Here is a 22776-nt window from a genome sequence, read left to right as displayed (position 1 = left end):
TACAATGTATCCAGGTTAAATTAGCAAAATGTAGAAATGGTATTAAGCCTAAACTAAGCTAAAGAGAGTAATGAAAGGAAGCAAATAACAAACTTACATCACTGGCCTGTCTGGTGTAATACAAAGGTATGCATAGGATTACCGTGCACGAAATGAAAAGAACGACAACGACAAGCGCAGCACAGTAAAAGGGAATAATAGAAACAAAAGAACGGGAAATTTACATATTATGTCAGGTGCAGTTTAACATAGCAGAAATAAAGCGTTGCGTCACTAACACCCCGGCCCCAATACATTGTATACATAATGTATTTTTCATATCAAGTAATAAATAATAAGTAACCCAGTGCCATGTTTTTAGCACGGATTTGCAAAATTAAGAATTTATCAATATTATGGTGTATCATTAATTGTCTGATTTTCTGAATCTAACTACATTTAATTACATACATCCTTCTAGTAAGCAAATTTTAACAATTGGCCTATCATATACACCCGTTTGGGTTTTAACTTCAACAGAACGAACCCGTCCGTCGGTGCCGGGGTAAATCTTGGTGATCAATCCTAAAGGCCATTGGTAACGAGGTGTGTTCTCTGCTTTCATTAGAACCAGGTCCCCTTGCCGTAGATTTCTTCTTGGTTTTAACCATTTCTGGCGCTGTTGTAGGGCAGGAAGATATTCACTTAACCATCGTTTCCAAAAGATGTCCGCCATATACTGAATTTGACGCCAACAACGCTTATACAAGTCTTGGTTAACGAACATGCCAGGAGGTAATGATGGTCCAGCATGCATAAGCAATAGGTGGTTAGGTGTAAGGGGCGAGGGATCATCTGGATCACTGGAAAGTTTAGTTATGGGACGACTGTTCACTATGCTTTCTACTATGCACATCAGTGTTGATAATCCTTCATCATCCAGTTTCTGCTGACCCAATACGCCACGCAGCACGGAACGCACCGTACGAATTTGCCTCTCCCAGGCTCCACCCATATGTGACGCAGTAGGAGTATTAAATATCCACTCGATTTCCTTTTGTTGCAAGAAGTCACCTATCTTATGTTGGTTCCATCCTTTAAGTGCTTGCTTTAATTGCAGTTGAGCACCTACTAAGTTCCTGCCGTTATCTGAGCGAATTTCGGCTGGCTCGCCCCGACGTGCAATAAAGCGTTGTAAGGCATTAATGAACGAGTCGGTGTCCAAAGTGTGTGAAACCTCTAAGTGAATGGCTCGAGTGGCGAGGCAAGTGAAGATACATCCGTATCTTTTCAATTCGCTACGGGCTCTTTTTATTATAAACAGTCCAAAGTAGTCGATACCTACTCTATTGAACGGCGTTTCATTTGATTTAACCCGGGCTTCAGGAAGATTTCCCATCATTTGTGTTTCTGTTCTTGCTCTCAACTTCCTGCATGTTATAAATTTGGACAAGATACCTTTCACGGTGGGGCGACCTCGAACAATCCAATACTTTAGTCTGGTTTCAGCCAAAGTGTGTTCAGCTCCAGCATGACCCGTTCTCAAGTGGTGATGTTCGACAATTAACTTAGTAACATGGTGATTTGCTGGTAGCAACACTTGATGCTTGGTTTGGTATGATACATTTGCCTTTTCTAATCTACCTCCCACACGCCACAGACCGTCTTCTGTCAGGATAGGATTCAACCTTTTAAGCGAATTAATCTGCTCAGGCTTCAGGCTATTTGTTTGAATATACCGGATGATGGATTCTTCTGCTTTCTTAAGCTCGTTTACCGTTAGTTTCCCAGTAATTAGGCATGCAGGTTTCAACATAAAGGTTTTGAAGCGCATAATCCATGCCACAGCTCGCTTTAGCCGGTACCAGGAAGAGTATCGTTTTAAGAGTTGGTCGACAGCAGCGTTATTATTTGTCACAACTGTGTAGATTTTTGACGATTTTTTAATTTCCGCCCTTGCTTTGAGTTCTGCGCATTTAAGTTGAGTTGGCCATCTTTCTTCATTTTTCCACAGGAATGATGGTCCGCTAACCCATCTGCGGTTATTAACCAGCTTGCTTGCAGTCAAACCTCGGGATGCATCATCTCCAGGGTTACTCTTTGTGTCAATGTATCGCCATTGGTGCGGAAAACTATGTTCCTGGATTACCGAAAGACGGTTTGCTACGTAAGTCTGGAAGCGACGCTCATCATTTTGAATATACCATAAAACGATCATGCTGTCCGACCAAAAGGTGGATTCCAACAGCGGAATTTCTAGCTCACGCAGCAACAACTTGTCTAACTTGATTGCTTCGACGGCTGCGGTAACTCCAACCTTGGGATGGTTGTGGTATTCAAAGGTGCAAGTCTCGATTTGGACATCAAAATACTACAATGGCTTTTATCGTAGGAATCTATCATTCTAAGATACGTTACTGCCCCGTATCCAGCTTCGGATGCGTCGACAAAATGATGTAGTTGGCTGGATTTGATGCGAAGCCCAATGGGCTTAAAATAACGTGGTACTTTCAGATCCATTATAGTAGGAAGGTCAATGAGCCATCGATTCCACTGATCAGCACTCTCAGTTGGTATGGGATCATCCCAGTCGTATTTGCAGTGGCATAGTTGCTGAAATATCATCTTTCCTCGCAGTACATAGGGTCCTGCATAACCAAGTGGATCGTACACAGAGTTGAGTATACTTAGCACTCCGCGACGTGTCATAGGTTTAACAGCAACTTGAATATCGTATTGGAACTTGTCTTGCTCAATATTCCAAAGCATTCCAAGGACTCGCTCACATGGTAAGCTGTCGAAACTAATGTTCTTTAATCCTGTGGCCCACTCATCTTGAGGTAGAGAATAGATAACCTCCCGGCTATTCGACATCCACTTGTTGAGGTGAAACCCTCCACACTGCAATAGTCTTTTAACTTCATGAGATATATGGCTTCGTCAACAGACGCTACAGACTTTAAGCAATCGTCTACGTAAAAGTTACGTTTAATTGTCTGCCTTGCAGCATTGCTGTATTCACTTGCGTTATCCTCGACAGTCCGATGAACAGCATAATTGGCGCAACTTGGGCTCCAAACTCCTCCAAATAAATGAACAGTCATTCTATACTCTAAAGGCACGTTGTATGGGTCATCATTTTTCCACCATAGGAACCGCAGTGCGTCACGATCAGCGGGATTTACAACAACTTGGTGAAACATGCCTTGGATATCGGCTGTAAACGCAACAGTCGGAAACGAAGGAGGACGCCGATTAGTTTATTGGTCAAATCTGGTCCTTGGTGTACCTGATCATTTAACGAGGTGCCATTTGCCCTAGCAGCACAATCAAAGACAATTCGGCATTTGTCCGGCTTCTTGGGGTTAAACACCGGGTGATGGGGAGGTACCATACACAACCGTCAGCTCTGCAGAGGTCTTCTTCTGGAACAAGTTCTGCGTGTCGATCAGCAAGTAGTTTATGAATTTCAGTTACGTATTTTTTCTTCAGAACTATACAATACAAATCTTTCTTTATTCTGGAATAGCTCTTTCAATACACAAGTACTGGTCTCCCAAGAGGTCCAGATTTGGAAAAAAAAACAAGAAAAATAAAAGTAAAAGCAATATTAAAACTATGTACAATAGAAGTTATACAAGATGTTTAAATTCAACTTGACTAAATGTCTCATAATTTTTACGGATATGTACAGGAAGTAGCAGAAGTTCAGCTTCTCATTGGCCAAGATATGCCAGAACTATTGTGTCCACAAGAAGTGCGTAAAGGCAAGCCTGGCAAACCGTATGGAGTATGGACAGCTCTGGGCTGGCAAACCGTAAGGCATGTTTCACCAAGTTGTTGTAAATCCCGCTGATCGTGACGCACTGCGGTTCCTATGGTGGAAAAATGATGACCCATACAATCGTTTACCCAACAGGTACAATCTACGGTCTACCATCTGACGATTATCAGGTAGGTTTGGTGGTCTGTGCTAGAATGGAATATTCATGGAATAGTGGCCATCTTTAGACTAATGGAGTCTTCCCATATGTGCAATACCCTGTGATCATTGATGGATAAGGTAGTTTCGGCGCTGGGATTACTTGTATTCAGCTTCCAACAGCTACCAGACTGTTCATAGGTTGCTTTAAGTTGCACATGGTGACTTGATCGAGGCTGATTAACATCTTTATTGATTGGGCCATTTATTGCCCAGCCCAGAGCTGTCCATACTCCATACGGTTTGCCAGGCTTGCCTTTACGCACTTCTTGTGGACACAATAGTTCTGGCATATCTTGGCCAATGAGAAGCTGAACTTCTGCTACGTCCAGAATTGGTGGTAACTGTATATCGGCAAGATGAGGCCACTTTATCAAGTCTTCATGGCATGCTAGATTATCTAGGCCTAGGTTGAGAGAGGGTCTCACTATTATTTGTGGCATACGTGCAGTGTATGTGTTTTCTAAATTGGACAGGTTAAGGCTTATCAGCTCCGTATTTATCAAAATATTTTTCTGTTCAATTGTAGTAAGCTCCGCCGTACACTTCTGCCTTATCACTTGTAGTCTGTCAGCTAATTCCTCAGTACAGTAACTAGATGTTCCGCCTGTATCTATTAAAGCATAAGTGTCAACATATGAATTCGGATCTTTGCCACGTACACGGACGGCAACAATCGGCAACGCCACCCTTTCACGATTTGCTTGAATAAACTTGCTGTTTCCTTGAACTAATGCCGCTTGCATCAGAGGAGTGGCGGTGGTAGTTGGTGCTGTAGTCACTGTAGGGATAGGTGGATGAGGTGAAGAGTTAGGTGGATTAGGTGGAGAATTGGTTACGTAACGTGGAATATGCAAATATTTGCTGTGTTTCTTACCACAGTCATCTATGTCGCAAGTAATTTGACGCAAACACTCCTTTCCTATGTGCCCAGGTTTAAAACAATTAACGCATAACCGCTTCGACTGAACAAATGCTAGCCTGTCTTTAACCCGCAGAGCTTTGAATGATTTGCAGAACGTAACATAGTGATTATGTCCACAGTATACACAGTGTTCATCTTCTTTAGGTGGGTTTACAGGTGGTACCTCAGGCTTTTTTGATGAAGGAATATGTATGGACTGCGCACTATAGCTTGTATTCTGCTTCTGTTTATCACGTCGATCCTTGCGAACCAACTTGCCAAAGATCGGATCATTTGCTTCCTCAGCAGCAGCAGTGATAAATTTTACCATGTCATCTAAATTTGGAGCTTGTTTCATCTTAGTTTTAATATCATAATTTTTCTTTAGCCAACGTGTTTTTAAATAATTTGGTAACTTCTCAGCTATCTTACAAAGACTTCTACGGTTTTCAAGCTCACTTAAATATCCCATTGATTCTAACGTTTCCTGACAACATCTTATGTCATCCGCGAAATCTTGTAGGTCAAGTTCGTCTCTAACGTTCTTTCTTTTTGTTATTTTGTCGATCCAGGCTTGTGCTATGTTGTCGTTATTGCCAAATCTTTCCTTTAACAATTTTTTTGCCAGACGATAACCTTCAGCTGGTTCCTTCATTAGACAGCACTGTAGTAAGGTTTTGGCCTTTCCGGTACAAAACTGCAACAGGGATATAAGCTTTGCTCCATCGTCCGTTGATTTTCTGTCTATAGCATTGTCAAATGCTCTAATAAAGGACCAGTAATGCAGCGGGTCACCATCAAACATCGGTAGCTCATTTTTCGTTAGATGTAAAGCCTCCACAAGAGATTGCTGGTGTAATCGAGAATCGGCTAACATCTGGCATATGGTATTCGACAATTCTTCCGGTTGGTGCAATGTATTTAGTGCTGGTGAATCAGACTTTTTTCTAACTGAAGGATCGTCTGCTTTAGGTGTTTGGAGTATCGGTTCAGTGGGTTTAGATGGGTTGCGTTCAAACCTTGACGCATCGAGATGTCGGCCATCAAATGAAGGTAGGTGTATAGTTGGTAGGACTAAATCTTCCGGTGTAGAATGATAACGTGGTTGAGTTTCAGTCTCAATAACTTCGGTGTAGACCTTCTGGACTGCATCAGCTTTTGCCATTTTAGCACTTAATTCCATCTCTCGACGGCGATGATCGAGCTCCAACTCTTGTCTTCCCATCTCAATCATTGCGTGATGATCTTCTAGCGCCAATTTCATCTCGGCCTGAAAACGCTGGGTTTCAAGTTCCATCTGGCGCGCCTGTTTTATTCGTCTCAATTTGAATTGCTCTTGTTCTAAAGATTTTTGCTCCACCAAGCCTTGTATTTCAGCTTCAAGTGCAGCTTTCTCCGCCCTAGCCTTAGCTCTCGCTTCATCCAAGGCACTTTATGTGGTTAAAATTAGTGAAAGCGGCTGCCAACTTCCGAAACAGACTTATGTTGCTCAGAGTGCTCAACACTGGCGATCCATGTGCCGATATCATCACAGAAGTCGTTTATTCTCGTGACAAATTCTCTCCGATAAACCTCCGCTTCCTGCTTGGCCTCCTCATCCTTTAACAACATTACATAGTCTGCATGTGCAGCTGCAAACGCTTCCGTCAAGGTTCCCACCTCCTCCATTCGTTCATGGACTTGGGAAAGGTTTTCCTTTCTTGCCATCAATTTCTGCACGGTACCCATAATTCGGGTAACAGCTCCCCTAGCGTATCCACGCTTAGACTTCATACGTGCAACCTCAGATTCTGTATGAGACATTCTTGATTTTGAACTGTAACGCTCGTAGCGTCGTACGTTAATCGGTATACAACAAAAAAACTTCCAACCAGGTTTTGCACTTCACAATTGATTTATTGTGGTTCAAACTGAAAATGTAACAAAATAATACAATAAAGAACTACAATGTATCCAGGTTAAATTAGCAAAATATAGAAATGGTATTAAGCCTAAACTAAGCTAAAGAGAGTAATCAAAGGAAGCAAATAATGAACTTACATCACTGGCCTTTCTGGTGTAATACAAAGGTATGCATAGGATTACAACGACAAGCGCAGCACAGTAAAAGGGAATAATAGAAACAAAAGAACGGGAAATTTACATATTATGTCAGGTGCAGTTTAACATAGCAGAAATAAAGCGTTGCGTCACTAACAACATCCATTGTTTTAAGAACAGTACATTATTATATTTGGAACAGTAGACTTGTGAACGTCTCGGTAACTTTGATTAGCAAGTAACAAGACCCTCATCCAGATTTAAAATATGGCTGATAAACATATTTTATGTAAACGGAGTTCGTGACAACTATTACAAAAATGTATTTGATAAAAAATCTGGTCGCTTTTTTAAACACAATGCTTGTTGTCGATTTTATTGACTCAGATTGATGATTTAGATATTAAACAAGCAATATTTCGACTTTTTGATGTAAGATTTTGATGAAAATTATTGTTCCTTCATTATTAAATGATGATTTGTTGGTTATCTGCACTTAGCATATAACCCCTTGTTATTTTCAGGATCTTTTTTTTTTCATCTTCCTTATTCTTTCTTTCCACAAATGTTGTTGCATGCATATCTGTCATCCTTGTCAACATAAGATTGTATACTTTGTCATAAGATTGACCTGTAGCTGTAGATGTGCAAGAAACTTTGTTATATGACGTTAATAGAGGCGCGCAGCGTAAGTTACGCACGATTTTATGAATTTAAATGATTGATCATAGTTTACAAACCAAAAGTCATTTTGTATTGATACTTAGTGAAAGTTTAAGTCATATCAAGGGCAAACTTTCTATGGATTAAAAAAGGCATGTTTCACGAGAAGTTGCGCGCTCAAGCGCATTCAAAATTTCAAAATGCGCAAAATTAATTTCTAATCAACTTTTTACACGTTTGATGACATTTTGCGCATGTCAAAAATTCCTACTCGCGCGAAATTATTTATGCATAAGGTGCGCACGGAGTATAAAAAACGTTTTTTCTCTTGAATTATATTTTTCAAGCCTTTCCTAGTAATTTTGAAAACAATTTAGACCATTTCCACTTTAAATAAGGCCATACAAACAAGTCAAATTAGATAATTATTAATTAAATATTTTAATTTTTATGACGTCATAATAATTTAAATAATGTAGGTCACTTATTTTCACCTTTACAGTAAATTTCAATCTGTTTGTCAGAATAAAAAGAGATAATCATTATTAAAACGTTTTCTGGAAGCTATTGGTTTGTAGATTTAATGTGAACATTTTGCCAATCAAATGTTGTGACGTCAATAAAAAAAGTCGTATTTTCATATTTTGCGTCATAGTTCATCACATTTAAAAGAGCGCGCATCTATATTTTACATATTATAGTTCAAGTCTAGTTCTTCTTTCTTTCCACAAATTTTGTTTTTAGCGTATCTCTAATTCTTGTTAACATAAGATTGTTTATCTTTGTCAGAAGATTGACCTCTAACTGTAGTGCAAGAAACTTTGTGTGCGCTGTATAATCTTATTATTATTATTATTATTATTCGTGCGATTTAATGAAATTTTATGTTTGATCATTTATTCTGAACAAAAATTCATTTTTCAATGAAACTTAACAAAAGTATATTTCATAAAATAATGCAAATTTTGACACAGTAAAAATAGCTGGCTACACAAAAAAATATGCGATTAGCATATTTGAAATTTCAAAATGTGCAAAATTAATTTCTAATCAATTTCGCGTACATTTCAGGTCATTTTTAACATTTCAACATTTTCTAAATTGTCGGCGTTTTACGCACATCTTGTACAAGGCGTATTGATTTTTTTTTTTCATATTTTTGATAGTAGATTTCATTTATTTTGATGAACTTTAATTGCAAAATAACTAAGCATGTGCACGTTAAACTTTAGAAATCGTGTGCGAAAGAATAGGTAATTAAATGCAAATTTGTGCAAAAATATACCTATTTGTAATCAGTTATGCTCCTCAGGGTGGCTGGTTACCCCCATTTATGTATTATAGAAGCTGATGAGTTGTAGATATCAATTCATGTAAAATTTCTAAAATCGAATGTTTTGACGTCACCATATGGCCACTCAAATTTTTAAAACATGATTTTTTTCACTTTTGTACTAGTAAATCCAATTTAATAGAGCGCATCACGCTAATGCGTTTCCCATTTTCTTCTAGATTATAATATGTTCTTTCTCAATCAATTCTCTTTCACATCAGTTACGAAAATTTCAATTTTTATTCCGTCATCATAAAGTAATTTCGTCTATACAGTATATTTCAATCTGTTATAGCTCCTCCGAATAAAAAGTGACTTGTATGATTAAAACTTATTGTAGAAGCTGTTGAATTGTAGATATAAATCATGACGTTGTCATATGGCCAGTTGAATTCAAATAGTCGGATTTTCATCTCTTTCGTAAACATTCAGCGCATTTAAAATAGCGCACACCTCACTTTTTCGTGTCTAAAATGTAATTATTTAGATGATTGTCTTCTAAAATTGCTATCTTTAAGTTACATTTTGATGACGTTATCATGTTAAAAATTGGATTAAAAGATGGGTTACATAATTTCATCAATGCTAATTATTCCTATTAACATTTTGTCTATCTGATCTGTTGTCATCATATGGCCAGTTGAAATTAAAAGGTCAGATTTTCATCTCTTTCGTAAGAATTCACCGCTTTTAAAATAGCGCGTATCTCGCTTTTTTGTGTCTAAAATTCTTTACATTTTTATTAATGTAATTATTTAGATTATTATCTTCTAAAATTTCTATCTTTATATTACATTTTGATGTCATCAAGTTAAAAAATGGATTAAAAAATGGGTCTCGTAATTTCATCTTTGCTACACTGTATATAACATATACAGAGTATTCCGTAAATACTGTTATTCTTTATGACACAAAATAGGTACAATTCAACACTGTAAACATATTTAATTCATGTCATTGGATGGCATAATAATTGTCGGCGTTTATATAATGTATGTGGTGCATGTTGCGTTTGCGCGGATAACCCGAACTCGACGACGGTTCAAATTTAGTTTAGTTTTACTTACACTTGATGTTTTTAACCTTTTTTGTACTCTTTTAAAGTCATATGTAAAAATTCAAGAATTGTCATCGCATACGTATGTTTTCACAAACTATGATGACGTAATTTGTGAACCATTTGATTGGTCAGTTTTAACGATCGAACTCGGTTCAACTTCAACGATTGAAAATTGTAACAATTGTTAATGTTGATTTTTACCCCCTTTTCCTATAAAATCATTGATAAAATCGTAATGTAAATGGGTGATGCATCAATGACATTAAAATATATATACGTCGTCGTGAGGTGGTTTCCCGAATGATCGTAAAATCAAAAACGGTACTGTGTATGACCAACTAGCGTTATTGTCACCGGCTAGTCATCCATTCATAGAAGTACTGATGTAGTAGCCTACCGGTACGGAGACCATAGAATGTGACCCGAGGCATGACTAACTACGACTTTAGATGATAGGAAGTTGAGAAAAAATGTTACGAGTAGTTGTACGACATGAAGATCTTTATGAAATTATGTCAATAATGTTTACACACTAGGCATACAAATAGTGTGTGTCGTAAAACTACTCGTAACAATTTTTCTCAACTTTCTATCATCTAAAAGTCGTAGTTAGTCATGCCTCGGGTCACATTCTATGGTCACCGTACAGGTAGGCTACTACATTAGTACTTCTATGAATGGATGACTAGCCGGTGACAATAACGCTAGTTGGTCATACCCAGTACCGTTTTGATTTTACGATCTTTCGGGAAACCACCTCACGACGATTATACAGGCCTAGGAGCCGACATAGATCTCTAGTGGGATCTAACCGTCATAAGTCATTCCTCACATTCAAAATCTATTCTTTTTATTAACAAACTTTTCCTATTTCTACATTCTATACTACTTTTTTCATTTTTCTACATTTAGATCCTTGTTTTTTCTATTCCTTTACCTACGTACGACATTCATAGCATAAACATCATGTTTCACAATATAATTTTTCAACACACAATAATTATTTTAAGCTTAATATTACATAACTATTTAAACACCCACAGAATATGGTTCATCCAACATTTAAACCAAAAGATATTAGGAAAATTACAACAATCAACGAATGGAATAGGATACCTACCAAGACGACTAAAAATATTTTCAGAGAAGAAATAATTAACTGTAGTCGATATTATAACAAAATAGAACAACTGACACCTAGCCTACTCAAAATAAACAACAACCATAACGTAGAAATAAAATTCGTTGACAACAAAATCAGCCAAATCAGGAATTATACCATTAATATAAATACCGGGGAAAGTATTGAGGACACCGAATTGAGCGACAATATTAACACATTGGAAGAATTGAGCGATATTATTAAACATAGATACCGACAAACACAACTCTTGAAACAAAGTATCTTACAGAAATATAAAGATACAATCGAAGAAATTAAACAGAAGAATGCAATTAATAAGAAATACGTTTTTAAAAAAACCACCTCAGATTTTGACTATGCAAATAATTTATGTCAACAGAGAAGTGTTTTGCACACAATACTAATTAAAAAACTTATGAAAAACTATGATGCTAAAAAGAAGGAAGACGAAATTAGAAACGAAAACAAGAAAGATGATTTGAACTTCCACAATTTTACTAACTTTAAAATCAATAAACACACCAAAACAATATTGAACAAGGGACCATCGTTTATACCCACAACCTTCAAGAACGGACAGCAGATTAAAACAGAACTACATAACGATATGAAGTCCTCCTTTACAACAATGTTGAAACATGACATTTACAAGCATAAAATCAAAACAACTCACACTAAACCACACTCATTGCCTATACGTAATAAACACAAAACACTTTTCCATGAATTAATTACACATCCTCACATTAAACCAAACACAACTGCTTTCTGCTACAACAATATCGAAGAACTAAACCAAGAATGCATCGAAAATTTTAGATGTATAGATAAAAGAAATACAACTAAATCACAACTCAAACAATTGAAAACACTTGCCAAAAACCCAGAAATAATAATACAAACATCAGACAAGAATTTAGGTTTATGCCTTAATACTACAAAATGGTACAAACAAGAATATGATAGACAACTTAACAACGAAATATATCAAAAAGTCGATCCTAAAATTGATGAAAGAAATTATATAACAAAATTAAAACTTAAAGTTCGAAATGACATGATTAAACTAATTAATGATACAGACATCAAAGACCACGATTTTATCAAAGAAATCAACCAAATTATAAACTGGATCGATAACTCCAAATTACAATTACCTACCCTCAAGATTCTACCCAAACCCCATAAACTTAAAAAACCACCCTCACCCGAAACAGAACAAGACCTTAAAGGACGACCAATTATTACAGCCCATAGCTGGACTACTACCCCCCTATCCAAAACACTAGGCCACCATCTTAAATTAATTTTAAACAAAATTAAAGATATGTTCTATGACAAAAATGTACCCTTTCCCATTATTGAAAACTCAAACGAATTTGTTTCCAAAACACAATTAATTAACACAAAATTCTCCGACACAAATTTCTTTATTTCCTGGGACTTCGAAAGCCTTTACACTAACATCACTATACAAGATACCAATGACACCATCACAAATGCCTGCGACCTCTTAAATGTTAACAATGAAACCAAATTATATCTCACAAAATTAAACAACATAATTAATAAAAACGCATACTTCAAAGCCGGACCTTATTATATAAGCAAATACAGGGAATCATTATGGGGTCTTACCACAGCGCCCAAATCGCTAATCTTACCCTCCTTTTGAAAGAATTAAACTTCCTCACCACATTAAAACAAAGATTTCAACTAAACCCTTCCAACTTCTTATTTACCCGATTCATAGACGACGGCGCACTAATTATCAGCAACCCTAAAATTAATTCTCTTGACCTTATTAAATCCATATCCAACATCTACCCACACAATATTCCACTCAACTTTACTTTTAATACTACTAACATGATATATTTGGACACACACATTTCCATCAACTATACAACACTAACAACAAACAAAATACACTACTCAATATATCAAAAACCATACCAAAAATATACATACATTCATAAAACATCCAACCATAACCCATCAATTTTTAAAGGTATTATCAAAACAGAGTCCCATCGTTATAACCGACTTTCATGTAATATAAAAGAATATCTACACATCACCTCCCTCTTCTCTTTACGACTAAAGAAAATAGGTTACAGCCATAAATTCATAAATAAACATTTGACACATTTTCAACAGAACCCCAAAGAAAAGATTACAAAGAATATTAATAAACAAACAATTTGTATTAAAACCAAATTTGATAAAACCACAGATAAAACAAATATTATGCAAGGTATTATAAATAACCACAAACACCTACTCAAAAACAAGTATAAAATACAATACGTTTTTTATAACGACAGAAAGATTAAACAAATATGCTGCACTAATAAACAATTGCACAACAAACTGGCAACCTATCAAACATATTAAATTAAAAGTTTTGTATAATTTATATATTATTAATTTTTTTTTTTTTTTTTTTTTTTTTTTTTTTTTTTTATCGTATTATAATATTTTAATACTAAATTGTTGTATTTTATAATATTCTTGTATTATAAACACCTTTATTTTGTCAAATAAATCGTTGTGCATACTGTACCATTATGTTTACCTCTATATTTATTCATTCATTTTGAATTTTTTATGACTTATAAAATGTTTTTATACCAGATTAAATATATTATAAGCACCCATTTTTATTGACATAAATTTACCTTTTGACAAAATTTTTAAATGAAAATTTTCCCTGTACGTTAATTAATAATAAGAATAATATATACAGACCTTTACGCGTAATCATAAACACCCGCGTCAATTTCAATAACGCGTTCTAACACACGCGCATAGCAAACATTCGAACCTGTTACTTTCAAACATAACATTCTCACTAAGGAAAGGTCGGTAAAAACATATTAAATTTTCTACAGCTCCGACATTGTCATTTTTTCTGTAAAATCCAAACCAAATAAATAGCTTTGTACACAAGGTAAGACTAATTAATATTATATTTAGAACTAAATAAATTCTACTTTAAATTACATTCAGTTAAACTATAAAATTTAATCATATTACGTAAATCCTATCTAAGCTAGGCTAGTTAGGCCTAGGCCTAGGCATAATAATTTTAATAATTTTTTAGCGTCCTGTATACACAGAAACAAGTACGTAACATAAACTTTCAATCTCCTTCATATTGAAATAATATTTTTTCTAAAAAGGTGAGAAAATTTAAACATTGTTTAACATTAAAACGAACAACGTATTTTAAAAACAATTTAACAATAACCAGTTTAATAATTTTCTATCCACTCTACAAATTTTTCATATAAAGATATTGTGGAACCACGTCAGGTCAAGTTCAATATTGAATATCGAAACGTGGCAGGCTGAAGGTGCTTGACCTTTGACAAGATCGCCTAAATTTCTAGTTTTTAACCTTACAATATTTATATTGTATATTCAGGTACAGCCGCTCCATAATCTCTTTGCTTTTCTTCCTTATATCTTTTTTACATTATATTATTTTTACTAACACTCATTACTGTTTATATACCAATGTAATATGTTTTTACATCTTTAACATAATTTCATAAACATCTTCATGTCGTAAAACTACTCGTAACAATTTTTCTCAACTTTCTATCATCTAAAAGTCGTAGTTAGTCATGCCTCGGGTCACATTCTATGGTCACCGTACAGGTAGGCTACTACATTAGTACTTCTATGAATGGATGACTAGCCGGTGACAATAACGCTAGTTGGTCATACCCAGTACCGTTTTGATTTTACGATCTTTCGGGAAACCACCTCACGACAATTCAGCGTTTTGCTCAATATATTTATAGCAGCAGTTTCAACTTTTTTTGCCCAATATATTTATAGCAGCAGTTTCAACTTTTTTTGCCCAATATATTTATAGCAGCACCTTCAACTTTTTAAAATTATTAATTGATAATAATAATTAATTTGTATTAATTGATTATAATTGGCAGAATGTATTAGCTTACCGGAAGTGCCTTTGTCGGGGATTTCGACTTCCTCTGACCTTCACATCGAACGCAAAAAATGTTATTCTATTGTTAGTCAGGTGTTTGATAGCGTATAGCCCGATATAGAGTGTCATTTCTGGCGAATTAGAGGTGCCATTATCATGAATTCTACACTGCCCTCTGGGTTGATGTGGTAATTCCATAAGATGTGATCGTGCATGTGTTAACGAGTAGTTTTTGCTTATTGCAGAAGACTACACTAAGAAGAATAAGCATTAAGGTTACATTACCCAAAGAAAAAGAGGACAACATAAAACGTTTATGCTCAGATACTTTTACCAAAAAAGAGGATACCATTAGAGGGGTAGCAAAAGTCATCGGAAGTGTTGTGGAAAGCTTCCCGGCAGTAAATATGGGGCCTTTGCATTACAGGAATTTAGAATTTGCTAAGGACTTTGCATTAAAAAGAAACACGGGCAACTTTGATGCTATGATGTGTATCACAAACAATTTGAGGAAGGAATTAAGCTGGTGGACAACAGACAAAAAATTAATACCCAATTCAAAAATATAATTGCCCCCTTTCCCCAAATTGAAGGCCCAAACCAACCTTGCTTTACAACATTGATGGATCTACTGATAGACAACCCTATTATCATACCGAGGATGAACTTGTTACTAACGTACGACAAGAGAAGATTATATTGATAGCGGTAAGGTTATCAGGGAAATGTGCTGACAGAGAAACATTTTTCAGGGGACTACCAACTTACTCCTTCAGTCAAACCTGTTAAACCTCCTATAGAATCAGTTTTAGAATTTCTTACTATGCTTCATTTGGACTAGGCTATAGTGCGGTTAACACCGCAAGGAGTGCTCTATCACAGATTATAGTTTGCACAATTGGTAACATCAGTAACATGGCCTCATAGAGGAATAAAGTGAATAAAAGATATGATGTCAAAAATCTGGAATTGACACAGGTATATTTAAATCTCATAGTATACGTTCTGTAGCTACGTCACATGCTTATAGAGCAGGTGTGCAATACACCAAATTCCTACTATCAACTGGAGGGCAGTGTAGAACCACAACCAAACTTCAACTTGCAGGTAAGTCTCATTTAATTGTTTAATTTTATGTGCAAGATTACCATATCCAGCCATTTAGTAACATAAAAGGTACAAAGAATAAAATATCAAGCGCAAAAACGTTTTTTTCTAAGCCGCAAACAAGCTGTGCGCATTAAGTGTGTGTGCAACGCGCACATTTGTGTAAAATGTAAAATGCTTAAAATGTCCTGTGCTCTCATTTGATTAGAAATTGATTTTGAGTATTTTTAACTTTCAAAGCGTGTGTACGGAGATGACTCTTGACATGAATCATATGTGTCAAGTTTCATTTTAAAAAGGTTGTTAGGTTTATATTTATAGTCAATTTAAGAATTTCAGAAAATCTGCTGCAAAGCAGAAAAAATGAAATTCTTGACAATAGGGTAACAAATTTATGGTATATGTGAAAGCTGATTGGCCAGGATAATGGTCACATGATAGGCTAATTCTCTGAAGAGCAAAAAAGGGTGGAGTTGGGAAAGAGCTGATGGAGGAGAGCAGACAGGGAGCGAGATGATCATGGCTTGAGAGCAAGTAGAGAAGAAGGACTATACTGGGAAGGGGTGTCACGAAACCTAAGACCACGAAAGCTAAGACCCCCTAAGACCTAAGATCACAAAAGCTAAGACCCAAGACCTAATATTACAAATTCTAAGATATACTACAGCTTAAAAACAATACTTGTTTATCCATACATAATTTTAAACACAGTAGGTTTCATTTATTACCATAAATATAATTTAATACTACCGAAAAACATAGATAAACTCACATTATTTTCGCCCGTTGAGTAGATGTATATTTTTTCTTTACAACAAACAAACTTGACGGGTTGTTTGTTGGTATATATTTACTCCAATGTGTTGGTTCAGAGGATGTTTTTCTTACGCACCTGCCTTTCTTGTATTTTGACTCCAAATTTGTTGACTAACTTTATCCTGAATACCACACTTTAAAATTAGGACTTATAAGTACTTTTAGAAGGAGAAACACATAATAACAAATAAATAAATCCTTTAAATTGATGATTTTACAGGCGTGTTTCTTTGTATACTGTAATGTAACTCCTCGAGCTCCCCGCTCAATGTTTTTGTTTCTATGGCGCGCCAAAAGAGCAACAATAATAGTACAAGTATAAAAACAGAAAGAAAACGAAACAAAAAAACTTGATTGATTTTTAAGTTAAAATTTATTTGCCAGTATTTATTTCTTTGTACTTGCATGATTATACTATTATCATTACAATTTTAATTTTACATTGTTTATGTAGATGGACTCCACAGAGTTTTCAGCCCTCTATATAATTTTTGCTCTTTTGACGTTCCATAGAAACAAAAACATTGAACATGCCGGGTAGGCCTACTAGTGTACTATACTGTCTGTAGGCTAGTCATTTTGTGTACGAGAAAAACGTCTGTAAAATCATCAACTTAAAAATGTATTTGTTACTTTTTATGTGATTCTTTTTCATGAAAGTGCCAATTCTAAGGTGTGGTATTCAGAATAAATGTTGGGAGTTAAAATACAAGGCAGGTGCGAAAGATAAATATTTGTAATCTTAGGTCTTGAGTCTTAGCTTTCGTGATCTTAGGTCTTAGGGGGTCTTAGCTTTCGTGGTCTTAGGTTTCGTGACACCCTACTGGGAAGGCATGGGGAGAAGAGGGAGATGGCTGAGAGCAGGGCTGAGGGGAGTAGACATGGAGGAAGTTTAGGCCTGAATATGGAGTAGACTAAAACTGTTTTCCATAGGGGAATTGTGCAGCAGGTATGCAAGCACGACAAATGGACAGAATGCTGGGCAGTTGAGGTATGGAGTAGGCAATGTGTTATGCCCGAGAAGATTGAATGTTATGTGGACAGTGGCTGGGAACAGTAGCGATTCCAGTATTTTGAATTCGGGGAGGACAGGAATTGCCAATTTGCTGACAAAATTAGGGCCTGTTCGTAGGGGTTGAAAATACCAGCTTATTCCCGATTTCCGTTCGCGTGATCCAATTAACTTTTGCCTCAGGCTACAAAAAATTCGAGGCAAAATGTTCACCAAATTTGCAGGTTATTTCAGCGATAATCCAATTATACTCGGCCTCCGAGGATAATAAATCTCCGATAGAGGCAATGTGTCAAATTTTGACAAACGTTCGCTGCCTAGGCCCGTCATTTCTCCTACGAAGCTCTTCCATACACGCTTCGAGAGCGATCGTCAGCTGGTGCTGTCCTTGTTGGTGTAGACCGCTTAGTAGGCCTAGCTGGTCTACATGGGTGGTGTTTCGTGTTACATTGGGCTCAAATTCTTCGTCAAGGAGTAAAATAATGGTCGTCAGGAGAAGGCATATTTCGGCAAGATTATCGGCGTTAAGAGGCATAAGGTTTGTCGCAAGGATAAGCAGTGTAAAAGGTAGCAAGTAATTGTTATTGTAAAGAAAGATCGCGAGTAAAAAATATACAACACGAAACTAGCGTGCGAAAATGGGGTCGTAGGTTGTAAAGACAACTGACCTTAAAACGTAATTTCCGGTTTGTGATTCATTGATTAAGCATTTATAAGCGGTTAAATATTTCAAGTACGAACAACGCTCAATTTATAACCCGAGGCATGGGTGAAATTAAGCGCTTATTTTAACCACCGTACGAACACGACCTTAGTGTCATTACCTATACATGATGGTGATCAATCTAGGACTGCATAATATAATAATTCATGTTGTCTATATAGGGATAACGATGTAAAATTAAAAGTTGTTATTTTTCAACCAAATTAAATATTATCTGTTAGTATTTTGTATTAATATTACAATTAAGAAAGAATTACAAAAATCTGACTTGTAGTTTTTTAAATATAGGGTCTAAAACATTGCCGGAAATGATTGTTTTTAGCCGGCCACGAAGTATGTAAACAATTTGCGTCTTCAGTCGACAATTGTATTAACTATGCTATTTTTTGTTAAAATTTAGTTTTTTAGTAATATATTTTATATATTGCCATTAGAAATATCAATAAAACTTGTTATTAAAGTTTTATAAAATATATAAAGTTGTTTATTTAACCATCCTTTCACTGCGTATACCGCGGTACTACCGGGTATAAACAGACGTCATTGAAATACGTATACACGGTAATACTGGGTATGGGCAAAACAATGATTTAATCGTATTTGCCTATAATACCCTCTATATTTTTTCGAAGGACTTGAATATTTTTGCAAGTCATAAAAAAAAAATTTCCAGCAAAAAAAATCGCCCTCTATAGTTGTATTATCGTCTTGAAAATAATGCGCCCTCTATAGTTATATTATATAGTATAGTATTTAATAGTATTATATCTTGGAAAGTTGTTTTGAGTAGCGTAATGGCGGCCATTTTGAAAGTAACCAAAATTTACCAGCCCCAGTAGGGCAACATTGTGTTTATCACAACACGCAAAAAAAAAAATTCTGAAACAATAGTTAGTTTTTGTACTATAGTGAATTTTTGTAAAATGTCATTATTTTCATGATTTTGCCCCAAAATTTTGATTTGTGAATAATTTTTATAAAACAATAAAAATAATTCAATTTTTTTTTTTTTTTTTTTTGTACGTATCTTCATTAATATCCAGTTGGAAAAACGTATTCCATAAGAATTTCTTATAGAAAATATAGTTTTTATCATTGATTCGATAGAAAACACGAAATCCAAAATACCTGTAATGACGTCACATGACGTCATCAATATGCAAATTACTTTTTTTTTTATACCTAACTGTAGACTAACCCTTTGCCCATCACACACCACAAAAATAATTACACAATTATCTCAATTAATATTTTTTTGCAATTTATTAAAATACCATATGTTTTTCTTAAATATATATTACGCACAGAGGTGGGAATAATGCTCCGCAGTGTAACGCCCGTATTCTTAAACCGGACTTTAGTCGTAGTTCGAAGTTCGACTTGAAAAAGTCGTAGTTCGAGCTATTACTTCAAATTCGAAGTAGTCGAAGTTTGCAGTTCGACTTAATGAAGTCGAGCTTTTGGTCGAGTTGCACACGTCTGGGTAACAAAGGCTAAACATTGGCCAATGACAAGAGAGTATTTGAGGAGCAGACAAAATTTTGCGAATTGATATCACTTTCCATTTTCTTACAAAACCTTTTACGCATCAGGACTATATACATGAAAAATAATTTTAATTGTTAATTATTAGAACAAGATCAGTATTAATTTAACAGTGAAGTACTTTTGATTAACAACAAACAAAATCTTCAAAATATATTTAGGAACCATGGCGGTACGGTATTTTCTAGGCCTCCAACAAAGTATGATCGCGATGAACCACGCACTTCATAGCGTGACAAGAAAGCACTAGGCCCCCTAAACATTCCATCGCGTGGTGAATTGCCGCATCTCCCATTGTCGCTATGGCGTGACGTAGTTCAAGTTGGACTTGCGCGATGAAAATAATGTAATTTGTATACAGTTGTAAATAAAGATGATTTTCATTATTGTAACTTATACCAATGTATATTTAATTAAGCTAATATAAATATAGATATTTCATTCTTCAATATCTGTCCAATATAACAACTCAATGACTGTTACGTTTTTTATAAACATCGCTTAAAAACCATTTAGTCGACCATTTAGCCTGCCCCCTCAAGGACTGAAAAAATCGATCAAAATCCGTCTCGATTTAGTCGAGGTTGGCCTGATTTAGTCGGTGATTTAGTTGAAGTTCGGTTTATGAATTAAAATGATGTCATTTTTTTAGTTTTAGCTCGAACTACGACTAAAGTCCGGTTTAAGAATACGGGCGTAAGGGAATCCGGACAAATTCATTTCTCTAAATTTGTGTATTAACGATCAGTAGAGAGAGACCATGTGACTTCACGGTACACACGAGAGAAAACATTCCGTTGTCAGTGATTCGCATCCACCATTGCCACTGATTCGCATCCACCATTGCCACCAATCAAATAGCCAGATTCCAAAATCATTCAACGGTCAGCAATGCCTCTCAGCTTTGATTGGCTTCCAATGACACCATATCATAAAATGGTGGTTTTATAGTTCAGCTTCATGGATTCACAATTTTGTTTAAAAAAATGAAATAAATGGACATTCTTTATGGTATTTGAGCTTTTTCTCTAAAAGAATTTGAATAATGAAGGCCTCGAGAAAAAAAACCCCTGTTTTTGGCACTTATAATTACATTTACCGACTTATATTACAAACAAATCCCAGGTCATGAGAGGCTCAACTACTACATAAACAAGGTTGAATAGGGTTAGGTCACCAGACCTTTTGAAGATTTGTAAGTAAACAATCTAGCGCGTACGGCTGTACGCGCTAGATAATAACTACATTTTTTTACATGTAAATAAACAATAGTTTTACTGATGAAAGAATTATGCTTACAGTTCAATTATTGTCAGAATAATAATAGTTTATTCTTATTTGCCTAACTTTTTTTCCCGGCAACCTTGTTTGCTGACGGACCGCCACTGGCTGGGAATTAAAGACTTATGTCCCCCGGTGGTTATGCAGTTAGTTGGTGGTTATATGCCTGAGAAGATTGAATACACTGTTATGTGGCCAGTGGCTGAGAAATTATTTATTATTAGACTCTTCTTCCAGATCGTGCTTTGGGGTATGTGTATGCCCAGTCCAAGTTTACAGAATTCCATTTTTTCAGCCTTAGTAAACTATAAGCTTCTGTGTGGTAAGTGTTTCCTAATTCTCCCATTCTCTTGAATATAACTTCCTGAAGGCGTGTTGTGAAAACAAACAAACGATTGGGGTTAGAACGTCCTTGAACTGGTTAGCTACAACATAGTTATTTTACTGACAGTTGTATATATATTGAACATTTGACTGCCTGATCATTGGTTGGGCAATGTTAACAACTTTGTCAACGACTAATTCAAACAGTTATTTAAGAACACAAATTTAGTAGAAATGACGGTCTAAAAATATACTTTTTATGTAAACTTTTTATTTGACAGACCCTAAGTAAAATGGATTTTAAGTTATTTCTCATGAAACGTATATGAGTTTTACATAATTTTGAATACTCATTTTAAAAATGTTATTCTACCTAAACCAGTTATATCGTTTTAAAATTATGCAAGTTAAACTACACTACTACAACTACTTTAAAATGTAACTTAATGGCCAATGATATTATATATTATGATGATTTTTTGTTGAAGTTGGTCATGTTTTAATTAAATCGATAATTAGTAAAACTATAAAATCATTTTAAATTAAATTTTTAAACAAAAATATTTTCATATAAAAAAAAAGTATTAGGATACATTTTTGGTAATTACTATCAAGAACACAATATAAAACCTTAAAAAATACTAACTATTTCTATCTAAACTGTTCAACAGCAAATCTGAATTATAAAGAAATTCTGATACTATATAATTATGGCAAAGAGTTTATTCTTCATTGATGAAACTGTGTAGAGGCAGATACAAGGACATAACTGACCAATTACCATATGATGTTAATCATGTTTAAGTAGAGCTTAAAACTAAAACACTGTAATTTCAATACACCCAAGAGCAGTTTGCTAAACTTTGCCTTTTCACTTAATTGAACCTATGAATTACAATAT

General features: G+C 35.3%; 1 protein-coding gene across 1 annotated transcript in view; it reads left to right on the top strand.

The window, feature by feature from the left end:
- Positions 1–22776, top strand: part of LOC140044963 (intraflagellar transport protein 20 homolog) — a 121127-nt gene that overhangs the window by 97847 nt on the left and 504 nt on the right. Inside the window, exon 4 of the mRNA XM_072089688.1 lies at positions 16064–16173. Within this exon, the coding sequence (XP_071945789.1) occupies positions 16064–16173 (110 nt within the window). The remainder of the gene's footprint in view (positions 1–16063; positions 16174–22776) is intronic.

The sequence above is a fragment of the Antedon mediterranea genome, chromosome 3 (genome assembly GCF_964355755.1).
Source record: "Antedon mediterranea chromosome 3, ecAntMedi1.1, whole genome shotgun sequence".
In the NCBI taxonomy this organism is placed as follows: Eukaryota; Metazoa; Echinodermata; class Crinoidea; order Comatulida; family Antedonidae; genus Antedon; species Antedon mediterranea.
Note: the sequence above shows the minus strand (reverse complement) of the source record. Positions and strands in the feature narration are given on the sequence as shown.